At 50.0% G+C, this 27,657-nt stretch overlaps 1 protein-coding gene across 8 annotated transcripts in view; it reads right to left on the bottom strand.

Moving 5' to 3' along the window:
• PIWIL2 (piwi like RNA-mediated gene silencing 2) overlaps window positions 1–27,657 on the bottom strand; it is a 77,932-nt gene that overhangs the window by 23,607 nt on the left and 26,668 nt on the right. For all 8 annotated transcript variants that reach the window (XM_069944514.1, XM_069944523.1, XM_069944559.1 and 5 more), the window contains 5 exons: window positions 16,192–16,380; window positions 7,307–7,391; window positions 5,351–5,437; window positions 2,222–2,362; window positions 1,799–1,912 (listed from right to left, as the gene is read on the bottom strand). In XM_069944514.1, coding sequence (XP_069800615.1) covers window positions 1,799–1,912; window positions 2,222–2,362; window positions 5,351–5,437; window positions 7,307–7,391; window positions 16,192–16,380 — 616 coding nt within the window. The remainder of the gene's footprint in view (window positions 1–1,798; window positions 1,913–2,221; window positions 2,363–5,350; window positions 5,438–7,306; window positions 7,392–16,191; window positions 16,381–27,657) is intronic.

Genomic DNA, 27,657 nt, shown 5'->3' with positions numbered 1-27,657 from the left:
CCTTCACAGTGAAGTTGAGATTCTGTCAAAGGTGACTCAAGACTCAATGAAGGGAATACAAGTGCATACCATTGTCCTCACATAAAAACTTCATGAGTAGATTGCATGTCAGGTCTCTCACTGACCAACCCTTGTGAGGAGATCACAGAAAGGTTTCTTATTAATCTTACTGCTCTGTAAGGATACATTTATCAAGTATAATCTTGCACAACAACAGAAAAAGTCTCAGAGGTATGTCCACATAAACACCTGACGAGCCATAAAAACAGCTACAAAAGGAAGAAACGCATACATGTATCTAAGGACCTTATGTTCAGCATTTGTTTGATTATACTCTGGGGGCGGAACTAAAGAAGGTGTTCCCAGTACTTAGAATGTGTCTTGCCACCAGTAGGGGATTTAATAATAATATTTATTTATTTATTTATATAGCGCCAACAGATTCCGCAGAACTTTACAATTCTGGGGGTACATACATAGACAAAAATCAGACATTACAGAGATATTAATGGATACAATGTTACTATAGAGTAGGTTTGGTGGTGTATAGAGATGAGCGAACCTCGAGCATGCTAGAGTCCATCCGAACCCGAACTTTCGGCATTTGATTAGCGGTGGCTGCTGAACTTGGATAAAGCCCTAAGGCTATGTGGGAAAACATGGATATAGTCATTGGCTGTATCCATGTTTTCCAGACAACCTTAGAGCTTTATCCAAGTTCAGCAGCCCCCGCTAATCAAATACCGAACGTTTGGGTTCGGATCGACTCGAACCCGAACGCGGTTCGCTCATCTCTAGTGGTGTATAATGCCTTATGCAACAGTAGTGACTGTAGGCAGTTTTATTATATCACTGTTACTTTAAAAAGAAACATTTTTTTAATCATAATGTATCCCTCTGTTTTATGGGCGACTAGAAGAATGTGAGAATAAAATAGCTACACACAAAATAGTTAAAGGGGTTATCCAGCGCTACAAAAACATGGTCACTTTCTCTCAGAGACAGCCCCACTATTGTCTCCAGCTTGGGCGGGGTTTTGCTGCTCAGTTCCATTGAAGTGAATGGAGCTTAATTGCAAACCGCACCTAAACCGCACCTGAACTGGAGACAAGAGTCGTGTTGTCTCTGAAAGAAAGTGACCATGTTTTTGTAGCGCTGGATAACCCCTTTAATAGATACAGTTGGACAAAGCAAAGAGTGCTATACAAAGACAAAGCAACAGAAGATACAACAAAGTGAACAAGAGAAAGATATACTTGGCTATAAAATCTTAAAGGGTACCTCATTTTGCCCAAGCAGAAGGATACAAGCACAAAACCCCATCAACTCTGTTCTCTTCTGTTAAGTGAGTGGCATACAGAATCGGGTGAAGCCATACAGACTTGCATTGTCCTGGCAATTCCATATTGACTTTACCAGCTGAGAGTGTAACTGACAGGGTTCTGTGCTTGAATGGACGGACACTCTGACATTACTGAGAAATTCCGGGGCTGTGGCCAAATAAAATTTAAAAAAGTTATATTTACCTGCCCAAGCCGACGTTTCCTCTGCTGCATCAGCTTAATGTCTGCTCAGCCAATCCCTGGCCGCAGAGGTGTCCTGTTTTGGCCAATGACTGGCTGAGCAGGCAGTCCTGCTCCGAGCTCTCGTCTCAGAAGCAGACATGAGGCTGATGCAGCAGAGGAAACAGGACTGGGGTTATTTTTCAATGGCCCCTGCAACGTATATCCCTTTAAGGTCCTTTTAGATGGGCCAAGTAGTCCAGATGCATTATACCAAAAAGAAGAGGCAAACTCACAGTGGAAAGTGATGGCTCACGAGTTATTTCTCTGGTCCAATTCAGGTCCTCTCCAGTTGGAAATGAATTATTCCTTAGGTTGATTTTCTCCAGAGGTAGAATCCTTCCGGATGTCTGCACAAAATAAAACAGGTAGACTGGATAGCAAGAGCTCCTAACACTGAAAATCTCAACTGTGGAAACAAATGTAACAACAATTCATAATGTAACACAACCCATTCCTATTTATTCAAATGGACACAGAAATGACTGGAATAACAAGAACAGAGAGTTAAAAAAACATGTGCCAGCCTGAAAGATTTCCTCCTGCCATTACAACAAATACGATATGATGGAAATGGCACATTTATAGTAGTATCTCCAACTGTACGCAGACATAATTACATGGCAGAGGTGACACACTACCACTGTGCAAATACCTACCAAATGTATATCAGAGTCGATCTGTAGGCCCCATCTTTGTAGCTCAACCTGGGCATCCTGACTACTCTGAATTCTTTTGATCAGCTTTCCAAGCGACATGTAATGCTGTTTGGGACTCAGATGTATCTGTTGGGTCACGTCCTAAAAAACAAATGGTGTACAATGCAAGCTGAACCAGCAGGAGACATTTCATGGGGAAGAATCTTGCAAAGATTAAAGTAAGTTAACTTTACTCCATCCGTGCCAACACCTCAAGACCAGTGACTCTACTTGCTATCATAACCAAGTCAGACAGGTATTGTTTACTGTGCAGCCTCACAAGGAAATGGTCACTCAGCACAGACAGTACAGCGCTGTCTATGCTGAGCAGCCATTTCCTGTGGAGGCGGCACATCAACAGATGTTGTCAAAAGATGAGAACGGTGGAGAGCAGGAGGCCCTGTAAACAGTCAGCTGAGTTGGAGCGGGACAGGTAAGTATACCACACTGCTATCCCCCGCAGCAGTGTAAATTTGTAATTTATGCTGGACAATCCCTTTAAGCCTGAAAAAAGTCAGTGTGGCAACACATGTGTTGCTGGAACCTAATTTTAAAGGATTATGGTTCTTGCCCATATAATATTTCTTGTTTATCTGCTTTATATTATACTTATATGCACCCCAGCTAACACTCAATGCAATATAAGTCTTTTCTTTTCTCAGTAAGACTTACAACCCAAATTGAATACCTGTCAACACTTCCTTGACTTCAGCTGGTACAATGCACTATGATACCCATTACCTACTAATATGCAGTTCAATGTACGTCACGAACATTTGAAGATTCACCTCTAATTTTTATGTAGTTTTAAAGGAAAACTATCAGCAGGTTAGAAGTACATAAGCATGGAGGTAATTTTCTTACCTTGATCTTAAGCGCAGTTTTCGCGATATCTGTTGGCTATTTCATATGCTTAAGAGGCGTTTTGGTACACTGGGGTAGGGCTGGGCGATTATGGCCTAAATCAATATCGCGGTATATCGTACATGTAGCCGCGGTAACGATAAATCGAACAATATTATGACACGCCCCTTTTAAAAGCCACACCCCTATTGAAAACCCCATTTTCCGATGGTAATGCAAACGTGGATTTATTCCATATAACAATATGCAGCAAACTTCACAAGTAATACAGAATGTTTTGGCATCTCCTACGCCATTTTCAAGTGGCACTTAAAAATGGCATAGGAGAGGCTAAAACATTCTGTATTACTTGTGAAGTTTGCTGCATAATGTTATATGGAATGAATCCACGTTTGTATTACCATCAGAGTGCTGCAGAGTATTTTTTACTAGGTGACTTGGTCCGAGGTCTGGGATTCATATGCTGGCAGCCACAGTTCATTTAGTGTGCGGCCTATATTGTTTGCTCTATCTATCTATCTCTCTCCTATCTATCTCCACAGTATATATTCTGATAGATAGGTGGATGATAGATAAATGATAGATAGGTGGATGATAGATAAATGATAGATAGGTGTATGATAGATATCTGGATGATAGATAGGAGACCCATAGATAGGACTCCTATCTATCTATCTACCCCCAGTCACTGAGTGGCTGCAGGGAGTCAGGTATTAAGTCAGCACATCCTCCCCCCACCAGGCACCGCTCTCTCTCTCTCCCGCACAGGAATCCTCGGCCCCTGTCACTCAGTGATGTAGCACATATATCTGTGTCCCGGGCAGAGCGTCACACACGGCTGCTTCCAGAACTGACAAAAGATAAGGAGGCGCCGAGGACTCCTGTGCGGGACAGAGTGTGGTGGCCAGTTAAGCGAGGATGTGCCGACCCATACCTGACCCCAACTGTATGTGCAGTAGGGCTCACCGTGCAGCTTCCAGCGAAGCTAGGAGAAGTGAGTGAGCCGCCCGGCAGCAGCACCGCTGAGCTCACATTGGAGGGGGAGCTGCCGCCAGTGCACAGCCTGTCAGTTCTCCAGCCTTCCTCTTCAGCCCCCTGCAGCAGGATCTTCCATCCCCTGCCCTGCACCAGTATATGTGCACCCTGGCTCGGGAGGTAAATCGGAAAATCAGCTTTCCAGCCTCCACCTCTCCACCCGGCCACGGTGGTATGCGGGTGAGGCCGGCGCTGTACTGCTGCTGCACTGTCAGCGTGCACCCAGGCCCCCTGTGTGGTGGTAACAGACTGTTATCACTACACAGGGGGCCTGGGTGCACGCTGACAGTGCAGCAGCAGCTTCCATCCAGATCGATAGTGTACAGTACAGCGCCGGCCCCTCACCCGCATACCACCGGCAGTCCGGCACCAAACGCTACTGCACCCATGGACCCCCAGGCTGTTATCACTACACAGGGGCCGGGCCTGGGTGAGAAGCGGCTGCCATCTTACCGCCTGTGACACAGGAAAGTGCCGAGAGGAGAGCACAGCCAACTGCCAGCCCGCGCGACCACAAGAAAGCTCGCCCGCATGCAGCCAATAAAAAGGAGGGCTGCCGAGGCGGTACGTGGGCGACGCAATACGGGTGTAGGGGGGGATTGGTTGGCCAAGCACATCATTAATTAGAGACTGCTTCAAGGTCCCCCCTCCCCCAGCAGCAGAATAGTTTATTCCAAATGCCTCCGGCATTGTCCGGGCAGCAATTAGGCAGCGCTGGGAAGACAGGGAATCCAGAAAATACCGCACATACCGTCCTGGCCAAGTTGAGGTCGGTTAACCGACCCCAGTGACGGTATCGGTATTTTCGCGGTATACCGCCCAGCCCTACACTTAGAGTGGGTTAACCATCCTCCTGCACCGATCTGCCCCAGCCGGCCATCCCTCCAAATGAATATGAGCAGAGCGCCACTCAATATTCATCAGGAGCAACGCGCTGGCCAGGACGGATCAGTGCACTGAGGATGGTAGCTCCTCCACTGAAGTGGAATCTGTTCGGGTGCCATGCAGTACAAATATTTGTCTCTTTACAGATTCACTTGGCAATATCAGTTCAATATCAAGGTTTCAGCAGCCAGTCCATGTTGATGAAGTGCCATAAAGGAAAGGTTGTCAAGATAAATGTTTATGGGTCGGCAAGTTCATGGAGATTGCAATACTGCCAGTTTGGCAACAGACATTGCACCCAGTTACCTTCATGGCTCTAAAGTCTTTTTTCATTTTTTCTGGAATGCCGGTCATGTAAGAGAGTTCTGGAAGGAGCAGGACCACACCTGACATCTGAATTCAAAGAAAGAATACAAATACATTTAGGGGAAAAAAAACAACAACAGGTGCATTAAAGCGACTCTGTACCCACAATCTGTCCTCCCCCCCCTTAACCACTTGTACCATAAGATAGCTGCTTTTAATCCGAGATCTGTCCTGGGGTCCGTTTGGCAGGTGATGCAGTTATTGTCCTAAAAAAAAACTACTTTTAAACTTGCAGCCCCGTGCCCAACAGGAGTATCTGTGCCCTAACTTTGCACCAGCCCTCCATCCCTCCTCCCCGCCCTCTTCATCATTAGGAATGCCACTGGAACATTTTCTCCTGTTTGAACATTGCACAGGTGCCTTAATGATCCAGCCCATGTGCCGTGCACACACAGGTGAGGAATAGGAGACAATCTGCCTGGAGCATTCCTAATGATTTAGAGGGTGGGAAGGAGGGATGGAGAAGTTGTGCCAGCCTAAGGCATACACAATCTAAGCCCCGGCCGTTGGGCACAGGGCTGCCAGCAATTCCAGCAATACCAAAACATTTAAAATAGAGGAATTTATCAACTGTGAAAGTGACTTTGTCGTCTACATCATCATGTGCCAAACATGTAATTTGAAATACATTGGCTGTACGACTCGTAAACTTAAAAAACGTATCAGCGAACACCTAACAGATATAAGAAAGGGAAATAATACTAGTTCCTCGGGAGCATCTAAACATTTTGTCGAGAGGCACCAAGGGGACACTGCATCTTTCCAGTTTTATGGCATAAAAAGGGCACACATACCCCTCAGGGGTGGTGATAAACACAAAATATTATTAAATTTGGAAGCGGAGTATATCTTTAAAATGGACACAAGATTCCCCCACGGCCTCAACTTTAAAAACGATTTACTTTACCACTACACATACTAGGTATTAGTTTACCGTATATCTGTTTAGGTCATACATTTCTCTTCCCATGTCTTACCAACATGCGTTACGTCTTTTGTCACCCTGCAGGATTCTCATTAGTTTGCATTGTAATATCTCTTTTCACTTGTTTTTTGTTTAGTTTTTTTTCATTTTACTTAGTCCCTGTTCACATGCATGATCTAAAATCGCATGTTTGTTTTGCATACATTGTGCGTGCACTATTGGACATGTAACAGAGTATTATTATCTTTATTGATTACATTATATATAATTTATCTATATATTAATTTCAAGGGTCTGGCCTTTACAGATGATTATGATATGCCGCTAACGATACTTAGCACTGCTGCCTGTGCATATTGAATTCTATTTGGCATATAGCTCTAGTAACACCCAGATCACTCACCTACCAGGTGTTTAATGCACGTCACTGGTGACGTTTATGATGCGTCACTCATGACGGATGCATATCCACACTCATGATTGGTTTACTTTTGTTTTTAACATATGTTACTTGCTATGCTCATTAGACCATGACTAAGCGCGCATGCGCGCGAAACGCGTAGGTTCCTCCTGTATACCATGCATGAGCTGTTTTTACTTTTTGGTATGAAATAAAGATTTTGCATAATTTTAACTTGGAGTGCTGGGACCATCACCTTTTGATATCTTCCCACGAATTGGCAGTTGGCCGAAGCCGGACCCGTGCACCCTCTCTCAACACACAAGGATTCGTATTGACCCAGCTTAGAGGTGAGCTGACCGCTATTAACTCTTTTCTGTTATCTGCCAGTTAAAAGTTGTTTTTTAGGACAATAACTGCATCCCCTGCCGAATGGACCCCAGGACAGATCTTAAATTAAAAGCAGCTATTTGAAGGTACAAGCGGTTTTGGGGGGGGGGGGGAGGGCAGATTGTGGGTACAGAGTCGCTTTAAGGTAATGCCATGTACATATCACAGACATCGACAGCACCTTGGTCCGAGCATCTTTCCTCTCTTTGGGCCTGTGTAGTAGGAGTGGCTGGTCCACTTCTTTCACTGTGATGCCATAATTCTTACTACAGGACAGAACACACTAAAGATGAGTCCATAACTGACACAGATTCTCAATTTCACAAGTTTAGCATTTATCTGACCATATAATAAACCAACAATATGAGCATATCCCATGCAAATCATATGAGCATAGGAGACCCAGATTACATAGTTCCTGTGTAAGCAAACACAGCATGGACTGTAAAACATTTTCATGTGCTGGTTTGTTGTTGAAGAATTTACTACCAGAGGTCGGAGGAGAAGTTTGCATTTAGAACAGACATACGCGGCCAAAGAAGTGTAAAAAAATTACACTGTCATAGCCACCGGCAAGTAACAGACCATAGAGAAATCACATTGTAATATTTGTAAGCAACTGAAAACAGCTTTGAATGAACATTTCCATTGAAATTAGTCTGGTGGTGAATGCAGGAAAAGGAGGAGTTTTTACTCACCGTAAACTCTCTTTCTCGTAGTCTTCATTGGGGGACACAGACACCGTGGGTATAGGCTGCTGCCACTAGGAGGCTGACACTAAGAAAAACCAAAACAAGTCGGCCCCTCCCAGCAGGCTATACCCGCCCACTGGCACTGAGCTAATTCAGTAGTGAAAAAGCAGTAGGAGGAGCCGAAACAACCATAAAGAAAAAAACAGTCCACACTCAAAATCTGAAAAACACAGGCCAACAGGCAACCTTAATCAGACAACAGAGGGTGGGTGCTGTGTCCCCCAATGAAGACTACGAGAAAGAGAGTTTACGGTGAGTAAAAACTCCTCCTTTCTCGTGCGTCTTATTGGGGGACACAGACACCGTGGGACGTCCAAAAGCAGTCCCTTGGGTGGGAAGAGACAGAGTGGAGCTAAGAAGAGGGAGAAGCCACTGCTGCCTGCAAGACCATGCGGCCCAGACTCGCATCGGCCGATGCAAACGTGTCCACACGGTAAAACCTAGAAAAGGTGTGCAGTGAGGACCACGTGGCGGCCTTGCAGAGTTGAAGAGCTGAGGCCCCATGACGAATGGCCCAGGAAGCCCCAACCGAACGAGTCGAGTGAGCTGCAATCCGGAACGGGGGCGACTTACCCTTACTCCGGTAAGCCTGAGCGATGGCGGAGCTGACCCAGCGGGCCAGGGTCGCCTTAGACGCTGCTGACCCCTTTCGAGGACCCTCAGGGATGACAAAGAGTGAGTCCGAGTGTCGAAGAGACTTTGTCCTGGAGAGATAGATGCGCAGGGCGCGAACCACATCCAGCTTGTGGAGCGCGCGCTCCCTTGGATGAGAGGGGGCCGGACAGAAAGAGGGAAGAACAATATCTTCGTTGAGGTGGAAAGGTGAAACCACCTTGGGCTGAAAAGAAGCCACGGGCCTAAGTACCGCCTTGTCCTGGTGCAACACCAGCAGGGGAGGACGGCAAGAAAGGGCTGCCAATTCCGAAATCCTCCGGACAGACGTAACCGCCACCAGGAAAGCCACCTTAAAGGACAAGATGGCCAAAGGCACCTCCCGGAGGGGCTCAAACGGAGGAGACTGCATAGCATCCAGGACGAGATTCAGATCCCACGGGGGAACTGGGTGCCGATAAGGAGGTGCAATGCGCGCCACTCCTTGGAGAAAAGTCCTGACTTGAGGAACTGACGCCAATGGTCTCTGGAAAAAAAACTGAAAGGGCAGAAACCTGGCCCTTAAGAGAGCTCAGAGCTAAGCCTGCGTCCAGACCTGCCTGGAGGAAGGCCAGGAGTTGCGCCAGAGAAAAGGGAAGTGGAGGCGCAGAACAGGCCTCACAGTGACGGAGGAAGGCCCTCCAACAACGATAATAAATCCTTGCCGATGCAGGCTTCCGGGCCCTGATCATGGTCCTAATGACCGCATCAGAGAAACCGCGTGATTTCAGAATCCAGGTTTCAACAGCCACGCCGTCAAACGTAGCGTGGCTAAACGCGGGTGGCAGAGCGGACCTTGAGTGAGAAGATCCGGCCGCTCTGGTAGACGCCAGGGGACGTCGGCGGCGAGGTTCACGAGATCCGTGTACCAGGCGCGCCGTGGCCAGTCCGGGGCCACGAGGATTACCGGAAGTCCTTCCGACTTTATCTTTCTCACCACCCGCGGCAGAAGCGGGAGAGGAGGAAAGATGTAAGGGAGGCTGAACCGACGCCAGGGAATCACCAAGGCGTCCGAGGCCAGAGCCAGAGGGTCCCTCGTCCGGCAAACGAACTTCGGCAGTCTGTGGTTGAAGCGAGACGCCATCAGATCCACATCCGGTGTCCCCCACCTGCGACAGATCTGGGAGAACACCTCGGGATGCAGGGTCCATTCCCCTGGATCCACCCGTGCACGACTCAGATAGTCGGCCATCCAATTGTCCACACCCGGAATGTGAACAGCGGACAAGGCAAGCACGGTTTCCTCCGCCCAGGAGAGGATCAGCGCCACTTCCATCATGGCGGTCTTGCTGCGGGTCCCGCCCTGATGATTCACATAAGCCACTGCAGTGGCGTTGTCTGTCTGCACCCGAACGGGGAGACCGTGGAGCTGTGTCTGCCAGTGCAGAAGGGAGAGACGAATCGCCCGCAGCTCGAGGATGTTGATGGGGAGGCAAGCTTCCTTGGCCGACCAGGTTCCCTGAACCGTCAGATCGTTCCAAACCCCTCCCCAGCCCCGCAGGCTGGCATCGGTGGTCACAATCTGCCAATGAACGGGAAGGAAGGAGCGCCCCAGAGAGAGGCTCGGAGACCGCAACCACCACTGAAGGTCTTGGCGGAGGCGAGCCGGTAGTTTCACCCTCCGATCTAGAGAGGGGAGTGACCTGTCCCACCGTGACAGCAGGAAGAGCTGCAGGGGGCGGGAATGAAACTGGGCAAAAGGGATCGCCTCCATAGACGCCACCATCTTCCCCAGAACCCTCATACAGGAACGTATGGACACAGGGCGGTGGCTGCAAAGAGCTCTGATATTGGCCTGAAGGGACTGCAACTTGTCCTCTGGAAGGAAAACGCGGGCCTGTACTGAATCCAAACGCATTCCCAGAAAAACGATGGACTGGGCCGGGACCAGGGAGGACTTGGAACGGTTGAGCAGCCAACCGAAGCGAGAGAGCGTATCCAGGGTGATATGGAGGCTCTCTAAATTCTGGTCCTTGGATGGAGCTTTGACGAGTATGTCGTCCAAGTAAGGGGTTACTGAGACACCTCGAGCCCGAAGAAGAGCCATGACAGCCGCCATGGTTTTCGTGAAAACCCGCGGCGCCGAAGCCAGGCCGAACGGGAGAGCCACGAACTGATAATGCTCTTCCCCTACTGCAAAACGCAGGAAACGTTGGTGAGGAGGATAAATTGGCACGTGAAGATACGCGTCCTGAATATCCACCGAAGAAAGGAACTCGCCTGGCTCCAGAGATGCGATCACAGAACGCAGGGACTCCATCCGGAAGTGAGATAGTCGGACGTGACGATTCAGACGCTTGAGGTCTAGAATCGGACGTACCGAACCGTCCTTCTTCGGAACCACGAATAGGTTCGAATAGAACCCGCGGAACCGCTGAAGAGCAGGAACGCGAACAATCACTCCCTTCGAGAGGAGCGAAGGGATGGCCTGGAAAAAACCGGCCGCCAGGGCAGGGGACCTGGGGGGACGAGAAAGGAAAAAACGATCGCGGGGAACGGAAAATAACTCGATCTTGTAGCCCTGTGAGATCAGTTCTCGCACCCAGGCGTCCTGAACATGAGCAAGCCAGACCTCCTGGAACAACAGGAGACGGCCGCTCACCTGAGGAGATCCGGGTGGGGGAAAACCTTCAGGAGGAGGAGGGCTTGGAGGTGCCAGGCTTAAAGGGGGGGGCGGGAGGCGGCAGATCGCGCCTGCCAGGAAGAACGGTTTTTGGAGAAACCGGACCTTTTGTTCTGAGGAGCCGCAGTCTTCCCGGAGCGAGTCGACGGAAGCGACCGAAAGGAACGAAAGGAGCCTGGTTTGCGACGGGAATCCTGACGCTTGGGGCGTTGCTGGGGAAGATTGGTACTCTTCCCCCCTGTGGCATCAGAAATAATGTCATCCAGGCGTTTCCCAAAGAGACGAGAGCCCGCAAAAGGCAGACTGGTGAGAGACCGCTTGGAAGCGTTGTCAGCCCGCCACTCACGAAGCCACAAGGACCGGCGAATAGCTACAATATTGGCCGACGCAAAAGCCGAACAGGCTGCAGCGTCCAGAGAAGCCGAGCAGAGGTACTGAGCTGCGTCCTGAATCTGTTGGGCGAGGTCGGCCAAGTCCTCAGCCGATACGCCAGAAGTAATGCCGTCCTTCAGTTGCTTAGCCCACATTGAAATGGACTTAGACACCCAAGTGGAAGCAAGGGTGGGAAGGAGAGATGAGCCAGAGGCCTCAAAAGCTGACTTAGCTAAGGACTCGGTGCGTCTGTCAGTGGAATCCTTAAGCGACGACGCATTGTCCAGCGGAAGAGTCGTGACCTTGGTCAACCGAGAGATCGGAGGATCCACAGAAGGTGGACCTGACCAGCGAGACACGAGGTCCTCGGGGAAAGGGTAAAGGACCGACAAGTGTTTAGGCTTTGAGAAACGCTTGTCTGGGGACTTCCAAAATTTGGAAAACAGGTCATCAAACTCTTTGTGACTGGGGAAAGTGCTGCGGACACGGTGCCCGCTTCTATGGAAAAACACCTCATCAGCAGGCGAGGGGTCCGGAGAATCCTTCAACTGGAAGGTATCGCGGACTGGGGCCACGAGGCTGTCCACAGTGGAAACCGCGGGAGAAACATCCTCAGGATCCGAGTTGGAAACCGACTCTGAATCCGACAGATCTCCAGGCGAATGGGAGCGCCTGTTAGGGGAGATATGAGTAGGGGCCAAACTAGTTCCAGGGGAGCCAGAGGAAGAGCGAGAAGAGGCACGGCGAGGACGCTTGTGGGAGCGGCTCCTGCCGGGCCGTACGCCACCGGCTGCTGGGCGTGATTGGGCGGGCGCTGAAGAAGAAGCAGACAGGCGGTCAAGGGCGGCCGCCACAGACTGAGACAACTGAGCCATCTGCGATACTGACTGGCAGAGAGAGCGCGCACAGGCCGGGGCAGACTCCTCAGACTCCGGAGGGGGGTCCTGAGTAGGGGACATAGACGAACAGGACTGCATGGAACAAGCAGCGCAGATAGGCTGAGAGTGGCCGGAAGCAGATTTAGTGTTACAAGACGTACAGAAATAGTAGGTAACAGAGGAAGGAGGAGGATGCTGGCGGCGTGTGGATTCAGATCTTGAGTCAGACATAATGAAAAAAACTAAATATATATATACATATATTAGTAAGAAAAAACACAGCCAGCTAGTGTATTCCTACAGGCAGATAAATGCTGGAGCTGAGAAGAAACCAGACACCTGCAGAATGACAGAATACACACAATGAGAAAACTCAGAAAGACAGAAAAAAACATGGCACAAAGTCCCATAGAGACCTTACCAGGCATCAATCTGTGAAAAAAGGCAGAGGTCCGGCAGGGCACAGGACGGCTGCAGAGGTAGGATGGACAGCAGAAGACTGGCCAGGAAGAACAGACTGGGGGTTGTAGTCACGGGACTGAAGACTCCTGACGACTATGGAGCTGCGCAGGCTGCCGCACCGAACGGGCTGAACAGGAGACCGCGTCACGAGCGTAGTGACGCGTCACGTGCGGAGTGACGTCAGACGTCGGCCCGCGCGGGAGAAAGACCGCGCGCGGGAAATTCAAACGGACCAGAGAAGAAGAGGCGGCGCGCGCGCGCGCGGGAAGAAGAGGCCGCGAGGACCGGAAGTTACGGCCGGACCCGGAAGTCGCGGCCATGGGAGAGAGAAGGGGGGGCCCCGCAACCGGCACCTAAAGCAGCATCCCAGTTCCCGACCCCCCCGCATGCGGTGACGGCAGGAGGACCGGAACGCAGCGGGGAAGGGAAAAGGTGCAGGGAACGGAGCTGGAGGTGCCTGGGAAGGGGGGACGGGGACTAGGGCCCAGACAGACCGCGAAAGGGAACCGGGGAACCCCAGAAGGGAGAGGGAGAGCAGGGGAACTTTACTTACCCCTGTCCCATGAATCTTCTGCCGGCACTATGCCGCGCTGCCGCGCGCAACTTTGGAAGGCTGGGCGGGCAGGGGCTGGCGGAGCAAGTCCGCATAGAGGAACAAACAGACAGCAGGGCTAGTCTGTGTCCTGGGCGCTGGGTCCGGCCGGTGGCAACCTAGGGTAAACAGCCCCTTTCTAGTTAGGGTCTGTGCCCTGGTTGCATAAGGGGGGGATCAGGGTGAGTCTTTAGTGACCCACCGTGCCCCAGACCTGTAGAAGAAAAGGATTAAACATCTCAAAACTAAACAAGCAGAAACTGGTCTGGAGTAACCAGACCTGCGTCTGCCTCCTACTGACACTAAGCTAAACTGAATTAGCTCAGTGCCAGTGGGCGGGTATAGCCTGCTGGGAGGGGCCGACTTGTTTTGGTTTTTCTTAGTGTCAGCCTCCTAATGGCAGCAGCCTATACCCACGGTGTCTGTGTCCCCCAATAAGACGCACGAGAAAGAAACAATGTACCACAGCAGACAACACCCTGCTCTTATGAGAAAGAAAGCCTATCAACTCTATAAGCTCAGTTCCTGGACAGCTGACATTTGTATAATGGTGCAGTTCAATAAAGAAGTGGGTCTGATTAACAAGGAGGATGGCGCCATCTGGTGGCAAAAGAGAAAAAGCCAAAATATTACATGACTAGCATTTCCCCATTATATAAAGTGATGGTAAAGTGAGTAGTAAGGGTCCATTTACACAAAGATTATCTGACAGATTATCCGCCAAAGATTTGAAGCCAAAGCCAGAAACAGACTATAAATAGAGATCAGGTCATAAAGGAAGGTCTAAGATTTTTCCTCTCTTCAAATCCATTCCTGGCTTTGGCTTCAAATCTTTGGCAGATAATCTGTCAAATAATCTTTCTGTGTAAATAGACCCTAAGACCTACATGCAGAGAATTATGAGAGAGAGAAGTGCTGATTTAGAACTGTGCCCCTTTAGGGCCCTATTACACGGGACGATTATCGTGCGAAAAATCTTTATATCATTCGAATTTAAACGATAATTGTTCTGTGTAATTGCAGGCAACGATCGAAAAATCGTTCGTATGTCATTGATCATTGATTTAGATCTGAACCTAAAATTATCGTTAATCGTTCGCTGTAATTCCATGTTCGTTTGCTCAAGTTCCCCATTTTTTCACTAATCGTTCAGTGTAATAATAGCACATTGTTCATTGTTTTTCTGAGATCAGAAGGAATAAACGCAATAACGATCATAATAACGATCGTATCTAACGACCATCGTTCTGTGTAATATGGTAAATGTTTTCAGGTTAACGATAAACACTCATTTGCGATCGTTTATCGTTAGTTGTTAAAAATCGCTCCGTGTAATAGGACCCTTAGTCTTCTCCCTATGGTGGCATTCTGATATCCGCTGTGCTGGGAAACTGTGGCACGGTTACATTCACTTGAATTGGACCAGGTTCAGTTCCATTCACAGTGAAATGACTGGGTGGGACGCCTTCATTCTCAGGATCAGTGGGGGTCCCAGAGAACAGGCCTGAAGCAATTGGCTTCATCATGTGATTCAAGTATTTCTATTAGGGTACAAACACACTTGGCGGATCCGCAGTGAGTTTAACATGTGATCTATTTCCAAAAATAAAAACACCAAATATTAAATCAGTCATTAACATAAACACTACTTTTTATGTTTTTCTTTATGGACTTACTTTCTGGTGTGGGGAAGGCTGTAGCTATGACATTTTTTCACATAATTTCTGATATTCTCCCATAGACCCCCATCATTTTGGTGTGTCTTTATTTTGTTCTTTAAGGCTACAAACTCACTTGGCGGATCCGGAGCGAGTTTCTCGCTGTGAATTCGCAGCGAGACTCACTGTGGATCCCTGCCCTGTATCCCCTATGGGCATGCAAACTCACAGCAGGATGTACATCCCGCTGCAAGTTTGTCTGCAGCCCGCCCAGTTAACCCCCCGGCCGCCGTAGCCTATATGTGACCTTGTCCCCGCTCCGGCTTGCCTCGGGGCTTCCGGTGTCTTCACGTCCCGCTCAGCCAATCAGAGCGCTGCGGCGGGGCAGCGCACTGATTGACCGAGCGGGACGTGCTGGGAACTGCTGAAGCAAGCCGGAGCAGGACCAGGTGACGTTTAGGCTCAGGCAGCCGGGGGGTTAACTGGGCGGGCTGCAGACAAACTCGCAGCGGGATGTGCATCCTGCTGCGAGTTTGCATGCCCATAGGGGATACAGGGCAAGGATCCACAGTGAGTCTCGCTGCGAATTCACAGCGCCACGTGAGTTTGTAGCCTTAAAGAACAAAATAAAGACACACCAAAATGATGGATGTCTATGGGAGAATATCAGAAATTATGTGAAAAAATGTCATAGCTACAGCCTTCTGCGCATTAGAAAGTCAGTCCATAAAGAAAAACCTAAAAAGTAGTGCTTATGTAAATGACTGATTTAATATTTGGTGTTTTTATTTTTTGAAATAGATCACACGTTAAACTGCCATTTTCCTCATATAGACAGCCCATTTGTGCTTTCAGTTGTCACTAAGGTGCTGTGGGCCAGTTTGCAGTTTGTTATATCAGTGTTCAGAAGGTCGCTGGTGAAATTCATTTAACACACTGGTTAAAAAGTATTAAAAATAATCCCACACCCTCACAAAACTAAAAATGTAAAATGTCTCTTTTTTTTTTATTTTATTTTAAAGAATTGGCTGCCACACATTGATACTTATACACATGGGGAAGGCCCCGTAACTGTTACCTGTAGTAGTCTATGAAACTAATATTTGAACCATCCGCCATGGTAAAGACATCTTTTGGGGACTTGTTCCACTCAACATCGTCAATACGATACGTCCGGTTGTTGTATCTGGTGATCACAACACTTCCCACAAGCTGCTTTGTAACTTCATCTTGGAAGTTTTCCCGACTTTGTTCGTACAGAATATGCCTATAACATGATAAAGAGGTAGACGATGGTGACTATAGTGCAGCAGCATCCTTAGTAGGAATCCCACCATTAGAAATTATATCTTGTGGATTGGGGGAAAGTGTCAACACTGACATAGCAAAAGTTTTTTTGTTTATTTATTTTTTTACAGGATATGTACGGAACCCATATACAGTGGGTATGGAAAGTATTCAGACTCCTTAAAATTTTTCACTCTTTGTTTAATTTTAGCCATTTGGTAAGTTCAATAAAGTTCATTGTCCACTAATGTACACTCTGCATCCGATCTTGACAGAAAAAAGAAAAAAAAAATTCCACAGAAAATAGGATTTCGTGAGTACTCATCGTAAAATACTTTTCTTGTCAAAGTTCATTGGAGGACACAGACAGTGGGTACAGGCTGGTGCCACTAGGAGGCGACACTAAGCAAAGCAAAAAAAGTGTTAGCCCCCACCCCCCAGGCTATACCCCGCCTGCAGGCACTGAGACAATCAGTTTGTACACGAGCAGTAGGAGCAGCCAGGAGAAGCAAACAGAAGGTGCACAACACGTTTAGAAACAGAACTGCTGATGGACCATAACAGGGGAAGGAAGGAAACCATCCAGCAGAACATCTAAAACCAGAGAGCCCACAAAAAGAGATACTGGATGGGAGCTGTGTCCCCCAATGAACTTCGACGAGAAAAGGATTTTAGGGCAAGTACAAAATCCTATTTTCTCGCTCGTATCATGGGGGGACGCAGACAGTGGGACATCCTAAAGCAGTCCGCAAGGGTGGGAATAAAGACATAGTACAACCAACCTGCTAACATACTGCCACCTGCAGAGAATAATGGTCAGGAAACCTTACTGGATAGAAAGGCTGCACCTTACGACCAGGGTAAGTCGTACAGAAAAGATCAGGAAGCCGTTGGGTACACCTAAGCAACCAGGGGTCTATGGCGCATGGGCCGTGAAGTCCCCAGGACTGAGGTGAGAGAGCGAGGAGCTCTAGCCACCTAGGCTGTGACAGAGCCAGCCTGAAAGAATGGCATCTTCGAATGCCCAGGAGCGGTACACAAAGCAGATCACCACAGGCATGAAGAAAAGAACATTCCCAGGGATGGGAAGGGAGGACAAGGAACAGAAATCAGATGAGAGCAGACAAGAAACCAAAGGAAGTTATTTATTAAAGGGAACCTGTCACCCCCCGTGCCGGGGTGACAGGCTCCCGACCCCCCGTTAGAGGCCCCTATACTTACCTAATCCCGCCGGGTCCCGCGTCTGGAGGTGGTCGGATGACGGAGATCTCAGCCGCTGCAGCCCGGCGCGCGCGCTGAGAGATGAGTCCAACGCTCATAGAGAATGACAGGAGAGTCCAGCGCTCCGTCATTCTCTATGAGCGTTGGACTCATCTCTCAGCGCGCACGCCGGGCTGCAGCGGCTGAGATCTCCGTCACCCGACCGGATCCAGAAGCGGGACCCGGCGGGATTAGGTAAGTATATGGGGCTCTAACGGGGGGTCGGGAGCCTGTCATCCCGGCACGGGGGGTGACAGGTTCCCTTTAAGAAAGCGTAAGGAAAGAAAGACAACTGCCTGACCCAGACCTAGACTAAAGGGGAAACGTGGGAGGATAAAAGATCCAATTGGCAAGTTGTTGTGGGAGCAAAAAAAAAACCCAGGGATGACAGGCCACACAGGACAAGACCAAGAGGAAGCCACCAGGTATGCTTATAACCGCTGTCTTAACGTACCAAAAGATGAAACAAAAGGAGGTAAGGAGTACATTGAGGGTGAGTGGGCATCAGGAAGAAACCAGGTAACAATTAAGAGCCAAAGAAAAGACCACCGTTCAAGCCAGAGGGTGACAGAGCCATATGGCCAACATTAAAAGATTCCGTCCAAGGAGGATGGTTATCTCAGAGACCCATATGAGTCCTTGGTGTAAACTGGCTGTTGACCTGCACTTAACCCCCGACCAAGTGTGGCAACACCAATTGGGAGTTGAAAGTGAAATTACGTCATCTGTGGAAGGGAGTAATGTGATCACTGATGTAGTGATAATCTGTGCCTTACGCCAGGTAGGATGGTATCACTATGGTACAATTACGTCTCCTGGGGAAGTAAGGTATAACCACTGGTGTTGTGATAGTCATATGACCAGTAAGGATGATACTGGTATGGCATGATTACTTTACCTGACAAAATAGAGTTAGGAGACAACCGATACAGCCATAGACAGTGCCACCAGGGTGTAGCTGCCGTGGCATAATTACATCACCTGTACAAAGAAGAACTACTGTATGTAAGCCTGTATCTGGTATAATTATGTCACCTGTACAACTGCTGATGTAGTGGTAACCAGTGCATTGCAACAGATAGGATGCTACTACTGTAGCATCACTAGTCAGTGACATATTAGAAGCAGGATGGTACCTCTGTAATACGAGTACTGCTGTAGAGAGGGTGAAGCACCTGCTGTCTTAACTGTAGTCTGTTACATATAAGATTGTTACACAGAAGATCACATAGAAGATTGTCGGCAGAAAAAAAGACCAGCTGGTCTGTCTAGGCTGCCCTGTGGTAGAGAAATGAAGCCTTGAGAAAGAAAATCTAGGACAGCGGGCCAGAAGTGAAGAAAAGGAGAGAGAAAAAGATTCACATTTCCATAGTTACCTACAGGTAGAAAAATAAAATAAGGGACCTGTAGTAATTCCCTGTAACAGTACAGGACACAGGACTACTAGTATCTGATGAGGCATGCGGCCAATCTTGATGAGGCTTGCGACCAGTAGAGGTCACATGTGCTCCCTGAGTGGGCTGCAGTGGATCCAGACGGACCACGCGAGAAGCCAGCACCAATAGCACGTGCTGGCCTGCTATTGGTGCTGAAGGGCAAATAAACACCCCCTGGAGGAAAGGAAAAAGGAAAGCGAGAAAAGGAAAAGGCAATAGTTTAGCAGGGATTTGTATATTCACCCTCTTGCTCCTCTTCTCTTCAGCTCCCTAATGAGACCAGCAGGGCCACGCTTTCAGCGTGCCGCTCGCCAGGAGGGGGGTCTACTGGTAAAGGGGGGAACACTTTACAGAAGTCTGGGTGACCCTTGGGCTGGGGGGATGCAGAGGAGTGGCAATCACTCATGAAGCCTCTTTTCTTTTTAGGGAGAACATGAGACCGAGGTGTATGTTGCCCCACCTAAAAGGAAGAGAATGGGAAGAAAAAACAAACTAAAGTAACAAAAAGCAGAAACCTGCAGTAACTGCAGGAGTGTCTGACACCTACTGACACTAAGCTAAAACTGATAAGCTCAGTTCCTGGAGGCGGGGTATAGACTGGTGGGAGGGGCCAAAACTTTTTTTCTTTGCTTAGTGTCCAAGCCTATACCCACTGTCTGTGTCCCCCAATGACATGAGTGAGAAATGAATCTATTTGGAAAATTAATAAAAGAAAAACTGAAATATCACATGGTCATAAGTATTTAGACCCTTTGCTCGGTATTGAGTAGAAGCCCCCTCCCTTTGAGCTCGTACAGCCATGAGTCGTATTGGGAATGATGAAACAAGTGTTTCACACTTGGATTTGGTGATCCTCTGCCATTTTTCCTTGCAGATCCTCTGCAGTTCCCTCAGGTTGGATGGTGAACGTTGATGGACGCCATTTTCAAGTCTCCCCAAAAATGCTCAATTGGGTTTAGGTCAGGGATCTGGCTGGGTTGTTCTGAAGCTGCTGCTTTGTTATTTTAGCTGTGTGCTTAGGGACATTGTCTTGTTTGAAGATGAACCTTCGGTCCAGAGCACTCAGGAAGAGGTTTTTTTTTTATCAAGGATATCTCCGTACTTGGCCACATTCATATTTCCTTTATTTGCAACCAGTCATCCTGTCGCCTCACAGCACGATGCTACCTCCACCATGTCTCACTGTCTGTCCAGCCATAGCATGATGCTGCCACCACCATGTCTCACTGTCTGTCCCGCCATAGCATGATGCTGCCACCACCATGTCTCACTGTCTGTCCCGCCATAGCATGATGCTGCCACCATGTCTCACTGTCTGCCTGCCCCCCCCCCCCGCCCCCCCCCCGCCCCCCCCCCCCATATAGCATGATGCTGCCACCGCTTGTTACACTGTTGGTATTGTATTAGGCAGGTGATAAGCAGTGCCTGGTTTTCGCCACACATACCCCAAAAGTTTAATCTTTGTCTCATCAGACAAGAAAATCTTATTTCTCATAATCTGGGGGTCCTTCATGGGGCTTTCATATGTCCCCTGGGAGACTTGAAAATGGCTGCCCACCAATGTTCACCATCCAACCTTAGGGAAATGGAGAGGATCTGCAAGGAAGAATGGCAGAGGATTCCCAAATCCAGGTGTGAAACACTTGTTGCATCACTCCCAATATGACTCATGGCTGTACTAGACCAAAACGGAGGGGGCGTCTACTCAATACCGAGCAAAGGGTCTAAGTACTTATGTATCTACATTTCTGGGGTTTTTTCTGTCAAGATGGGGTGCAAAGTGCACATTTATGAGCAACAAAAAAATAACTTTTTTGAACGTATCAAAAGGCTGCAATGAAACAAAGAGTGAAAAATTTAAAGGCGTCTGAATACTTTCCGTAACCACTGCAGCTATGGCAACTAAAATGAAAACGTATACAACTCTCCTTCATTTCATAGTGTGGGGGATCTGTAACATACCTGTAAATCACTCCATGTATCAGAAACCCCTATCCAGAAAAAAAAAAATAATCACCATCTCCTGTGATACAGTATGTAACCTCATATGACAGATGAAAGGGAAATGAAATTGCTTTGCTCGGGCAGAAAGCTTTGTGCTTCATTAGAAGAGCACCAAAGGTTCCACCATCATCTCCTTATCCAATGGATTTCCTTTATTTACATCTCATTTCATTCAGTTTTGTTGTGTATTTTCTTATTGCTTTTACATTTTTATCCTGACACTTTGGTCTCTTTCTTGGTCTATCCAAATGTTTCCCATTCATAGCCTTTCCATTCTGTTTATATTGGCACCAAATCTTACACACAACTGAACATCCAACAACCAGCATCAAGTTCCACAATCAGTGGTTGATTCTCAATTAGTTTTTTAGTCCCCCCCACTGATACTATTGACAACTATCAAGCTGAGGGTATGTTTTCTTACCCATCATTTTTGACCCAACTTGCTCATGAAAAACATGGGAAAAATATCCGTAAAATACAGAAAAGCATACCTCTTATGATGCTGAAGTCTTTACAGACACAGCTGCCGACACAAGATTGGGCTGCCTTGGATATGTCCCACACCAGCCGACTTCCAGGCACTAGCCCTATTATAAATTAACTCAGCCAGCATTAGACGTATCCAAGGCAATCCGAACTTCCAACGACATACAGCCCCAGAGACATCAATTTTGTTACTCGTATCCTTTAATCGACAATGTTCACAGTGAATATACAAAAAGTAAACTGATACAGCAAGACATGGTCAGCAAGAGGGTAATAAGTATTTGAACAGTAGGGGTCCCTGTGATCACAAGGACAGGGACCCCTGTCCAAACAGGGAATGGAGCGGCACTCGAACAGGCTTATTGCTGCTTCATTCACTCTCTATGGGCCTGACAGACATAACTGGGTTTAGCGCTGACACTGTGCTGCGCTGTTCTTGTTTTCAAAAGTGCTGCTGTTGCGAGTCTCTAACAATTCTAAAGGTTGTCTATCAATGTGGGTGTTCCAGAGGTTTGAAACTTAAAGAGTTTTTTTTCCCTTTGACGTGCTGCAAAGAAACAAGCCCAACCATGTGCTCTATAATCATTAACATTAAGCTGTGAAACACAGTATTCTATCTGGGAGTTTATATGTGTCGAAAATCAATCATAGTATCAGCATGGGATAATTCCATGAGCTTTAACACAATGAAAAGAAGCAATCTGTCAAAGTCTGTACAATGGTATAGACATACTCACTAACACCCAGACCGGTTCTGGCAGTCACACTGCAGCCCTTAAGACTTTGTAAGAGACAATGCAATAACATTAAGAGCTGCTGACATGAAACTAAGTTTCTCGTGCGTCTTATTGGGGGACACAGACACCGTGGGGTATAGGCTGCTGCCACTAGGAGGCTGACACTAAGAAAAAACAAAACAAGTCGGCCCCTCCCAGCAGGCTATACCCGCCCACTGGCACTGAGCTAATTCAGTTTAGCTTAGTGTCAGTAGGAGGCAGACGCAGGTCTGGTTGCTCCAGACCAGTTTCTGCTTGTGTTTTTTTCTGTAAATTTAACTCTTTCTTTTTACAGGTCGGGGCACGGTGGGTCATTTAAAGACTCACCCTGATCCCCCCCTCATGCAACCAGGGCACAGACCCTAACTGGAAAGGGGCTGTTTACCCTAGGTTGCCACCGGCCGGACCCAGCGCCCAGGACACAGACTAGCCCTGCTGTCTGTTTGCTCCTTATGCGGACTTGCTCCGCCAGCCCCTGCCCGCCCAGCCCCCCAAAGCTGCGCGCGGCAGCGCGGCACAGTGCCGGCAGAAGATCCATGGGCTTCAGAGGGGTAAGTAGTTCCTCCCCGGCTCTCTCTTCCCTCCCTCCCGTGGGTTGTACGGGTCCCCCGGTCCCCTCCAGCGGACGCCGCCCCCGCCCGCCGCCCTCTCCCGCCGCCCCCTACGGCGGCCCCTCTCATGCGCTTCCGGCTCCCGTGTCCCCCGCGTCCTCTTGCGGCGTTCCGGTCTTACTACCGTCACCGCATGCGGGGGTCGGGTCCTGGGATGCCGGTCTTGTAGGTGCCGGGTGCGGGGCCTCCTCTTCTCCTACGGGCCGCGACTTCCGGGGTCCGGCCCGTGACTTCCGGTTTCGCGGCCTCCTCTGTCCGCACGCCGCTCTTCCCGGTCTTTTTTTGTATTTCCCGCGCGGGCCGACGCCTGACGTCACCACGCACGCACGTGACGCGTCACTCCGCTCGTGACGCGCTCCTGTGCAGCCCGGTCGGTACAGCAGACTGCAGCTCCCCGGTCGCAAGAGCCCTCATTCTGTGGGACTACAGCCCCCAGCCTGCCGTTCCTGGCCAGCTTCTTCTGCTCATCTTGCCCTCAGCAGCCGTCCTGTGCCCTGACCGGACCTCGGCCTTTTTTTGTCCGGATTTGTCTGGTAAGGCCTCTCTGGGACTCTTATGCCTGGTTGTTTTTTCTATTACTGTCCTGAGTTTTTCACTGTATGTTTTTCTGTTATTCTGCAGGCTTTTTGGTTACTTCTTAGTCTCCAACAGCTGCCTGCCTGAAGGAATTCACTAGCTGGCTGGTTTTACTAATATAGATATATATATTTAATTTTTTTCATTATGTCTGACTCAAGATCTGAATCCACACGCCGCCAGCATCCTCCTCCTTCCTCTGTTACCTACTATTTCTGTACGTCTTGTAACACTAAATCTGCTTCTGGCCACTCTCAGCCTCTCTGCGCTGCTTGCTCCATGCAGTCCTGTTCGTCTTTGTCCCCTACTCAGGACCCCCCACCGGAGTCTGAGGAGTCTGCCCCGGCCTGGGCGCGCTCTCTCTGCCAGTCAGTGTCGCAGATGGCTCAGTTGTCTCAGTCTGTGGCGGCCGCCCTCGACCGCCTGTCTGCTACTTCTTCAGCGCCCGCCCAATCCCGACCGGCAGTCAGTGGCGTCCGTCCCGGCAGGAGCCGCTCCCACAAGCGTCCTCGCCGTGCCTCTTCTCGCTCTTCCTCTGGCTCCCCTGGAACTAGCCTGGCCCCCACGCATCTCTCTCCTAACAGGCGATCCCATTCGCCAGGAGATCTGTCGGATTCAGAGTCGGTTTCCAACTCTGATCCTGAAGATGTTTCTCACGCGGCTTCCACTGTGGACAGCCTTGTGGCCGCAGTCCGCGATACCTTCCAGTTGAAGGATGCTCCGGACCCATCGCCTGCTGATGAGGTCTTTTTCCATAAAAGCGGCCACCGTGTCCGCAGCACTTTCCCCAGTCACAAGGAATTTGATGACCTGTTTTCCAAATTTTGGAAGACCCCAGACAAGCGTTTCTCTAAGCCTAAACACTTGTCGGTTCTTTATCCTTTCCCCGAAGACCTCGTGTCTCGCTGGTCAGGTCCGCCTTCTGTGGATCCCCCGATCTCTCGGCTGACCAAGGTCACGACTCTTCCGCTGGACAATGCGTCGTCTCTTAAGGATTCCACTGACAGACGCACTGAGTCCTTAGCTAAGTCAGCTTTTGAGGCCGCTGGCTCCTCTCTCCTTCCCACACTTGCTTCCACTTGGGTGTCTAAGTCCATTTCAGTGTGGGCTAAGCAACTGAGGGACGGCCTTACATCTGGCGTATCGGCCGAGGACTTGGCCGACCTCGCCCAACAGGTTCAGGACGCGGCTCAGTACCTCTGTTCGGCTTCTCTGGACGCTGCAGCCTGTTCGGCTTTTGCGTCGGCCAATATTGTAGCCATTCGCCGGTCCTTGTGGCTTCGGGAGTGGCGGGCTGACAACGCTTCCAAGCGTTCTCTCACCAGTCTTCCTTTTGCGGGCTCTCGTCTCTTCGGGAAACGTCTGGATGACATAATTTCCGATGCCACGGGGGGGAAGAGTACCAATCTTCCCCAGCAGCGCCCCAAGCGTCAGGATCCCCGTCGCAAACCAGGCTCCTTTCGTTCCTTTCGGTCGCTTCCGCCGTCTCGCTCCGGAAAGTCGGCGGCCCCTCAGAACAAAAGGTCCGGTTTCTCTAAGAACCGTTCTTCCTGGCAGGCGCGATCTGCCGCCTCCCGCCCACCCTTTAAGCCTGGCACCTCCAAGCCCTCCTCCTCCTTAAGGTTTTCCTCCACCCGGATCTCCTCAGGTGGGCGGCCGCCTCCTGTTGTTCCGGGAGGTCTGGCTTGCTCATGTTCAGGACGCCTGGGTGCGAGAACTGATCTCACAGGGTTACAAGATCGAGTTCGTTTCCGTTCCCCGCGATCGTTTTCTCCTTTCTCGTCCTCCCAGGTCCCCTGCCCTGGCGGACGGTTTTTTCCAGGCCATCCCTTCCCTCCTCTCGAAGGGAGTGATTGTTCGCGTCCCTCCTCTTCAACGGTTCCGCGGGTTCTATTCGAACCTATTCGTGGTTCCGAAGAGGGACGGTTCGGTGCGTCCGATTCTAGACCTCAAGCGTCTGAATCGTCACGTCCGACTATCTCACTTCCGGATGGAGTCCCTGCGTTCTGTGATCGCATCTCTGGAGCCAGGCGAGTTTCTTTCTTCGGTGGATATTCAGGACGCGTATCTTCACGTGCCGATTTATCCTCCTCATCAACGTTTCCTGCGTTTTGCAGTAGGGGAAGAGCATTATCAGTTTGTGGCTCTTCCGTTCGGCCTGGCTTCGGCTCCGCGGGTTTTCACGAAGACCATGGCGGCTGTCATGGCTCTTCTTCGGGCTCGAGGTGTCTCAGTAACTCCTTACTTGGACGACATACTCGTCAAAGCCCCATCCAAGGACCAGAATTTAGAGAGCCTCCACATCACCCTGGATACGCTCTCCCGCTTCGGTTGGCTGCTCAACCGTTCCAAGTCCTCCCTGGTCCCTGCCCAGTCCATCGTTTTTCTGGGGATGCGGTTGGATTCAGTACAGGCCCGCGTTTTCCTTCCAGAGGACAAGTTGCAGTCCCTTCAGGCCAATATCAGAGCTCTTTGCAGCCACCGCCCTGTGTCCATACGTTCCTGTATGAGGGTTCTGGGGAAGATGGTGGCGTCTATGGAGGCGATCCCTTTTGCCCAGTTTCATTCCCGCCCCCTGCAGCTCTTCCTGCTGTCACGGTGGGACAGGTCACTCCCCTCTCTAGATCGGAGGGTGAAACTACCGGCTCGCCTCCGCCAAGACCTTCAGTGGTGGTTACGGTCTCCGAGCCTCTCTCTGGGTCGCTCCTTCCTTCCCGTTCATTGGCAGATTGTGACCACCGATGCCAGCCTGCGGGGCTGGGGAGGGGTTTGGAACGATCTGACGGTTCAGGGAACCTGGTCGGCCAAGGAAGCTTGCCTCCCCATCAACATCCTCGAACTGCGGGCGATTCGGCTCTCCCTTCTGCACTGGCAGACACAGCTCCACGGTCTCCCCGTTCGGGTGCAGACAGACAACGCCACTGCAGTGGCTTATGTGAATCATCAGGGCGGGACCCGCAGCAAGGCCGCCATGATGGAAGTGGCGCTGATCCTCTCCTGGGCGGAGGAAATCGTGCTTGCCTTGTCCGCTGTTCACATTCCGGGTGTGGACAACTGGATGGCCGACTATCTGAGTCGTGCACGGGTGGATCCAGGGGAATGGACCCTGCATCCCGAGGTGTTCTCCCAGATCTGTCGCAGGTGGGGGACACCGGATGTGGATCTGATGGCGTCTCGCTTCAACCACAGACTGCCGAAGTTCGTCTGCCGGACGAGGGACCCTCTGGCTCTGGCCTCGGACGCCTTGGTGATTCCCTGGCGTCGGTTCAGCCTCCCTTACATCTTTCCTCCTCTCCCGCTTCTGCCGCGGGTGGTGAGAAAGATAAAGTCGGAAGGACTTCCGGTAATCCTCGTGGCCCCGGACTGGCCACGGCGCGCCTGGTACACGGATCTCGTGAACCTCGCCGCCGACGTCCCCTGGCGTCTACCAGACCGACCGGATCTTCTCACTCAAGGTCCGCTCTGCCACCCGCGTTTAGCCACGCTACGTTTGACGGCGTGGCTGTTGAAACCTGGATTCTGAAATCACGTGGTTTCTCTGATGCGGTCATTAGGACCATGATCAGGGCCCGGAAGCCTGCATCGGCAAGGATTTATTATCGTTGTTGGAAGGCTTTCCTCCGTCACTGTGAGGCCTGTTCTGCGCCTCCACTTCCCTTTTCTCTGGCGCAACTCCTGGCCTTCCTCCAGGCAGGTCTGGACGCAGGCTTAGCTCTGAGCTCTCTTAAGGGCCAGGTTTCTGCCCTTTCAGTTTTTTTCCAGAGACCATTGGCGTCAGTTCCTCAAGTCAGGACTTTTCTCCAAGGAGTGGCGCGCATTGCACCTCCTTATCGGCACCCAGTTCCCCCGTGGGATCTGAATCTCGTCCTGGATGCTATGCAGTCCCCTCCGTTTGAGCCCCTCCGGGAAGTGCCTTTGGCCATCTTGTCCTTTAAGGTGGCTTTCCTGGTGGCGGTTACGTCTGTCCGGAGGATTTCGGAATTGGCAGCCCTTTCTTGCCGTCCTCCCCTGCTGGTGTTGCACCAGGACAAGGCGGTACTTAGGCCCGTGGCTTCTTTTCAGCCCAAGGTGGTTTCGCCTTTCCACCTCAACGAAGATATTGTTC

Source organism: Dendropsophus ebraccatus, chromosome 1 (assembly GCF_027789765.1).
Source record: "Dendropsophus ebraccatus isolate aDenEbr1 chromosome 1, aDenEbr1.pat, whole genome shotgun sequence".
Classification (NCBI taxonomy): domain Eukaryota; kingdom Metazoa; phylum Chordata; class Amphibia; order Anura; family Hylidae; genus Dendropsophus; species Dendropsophus ebraccatus.
This window is presented reverse-complemented; position numbering and strand designations above follow the sequence as displayed.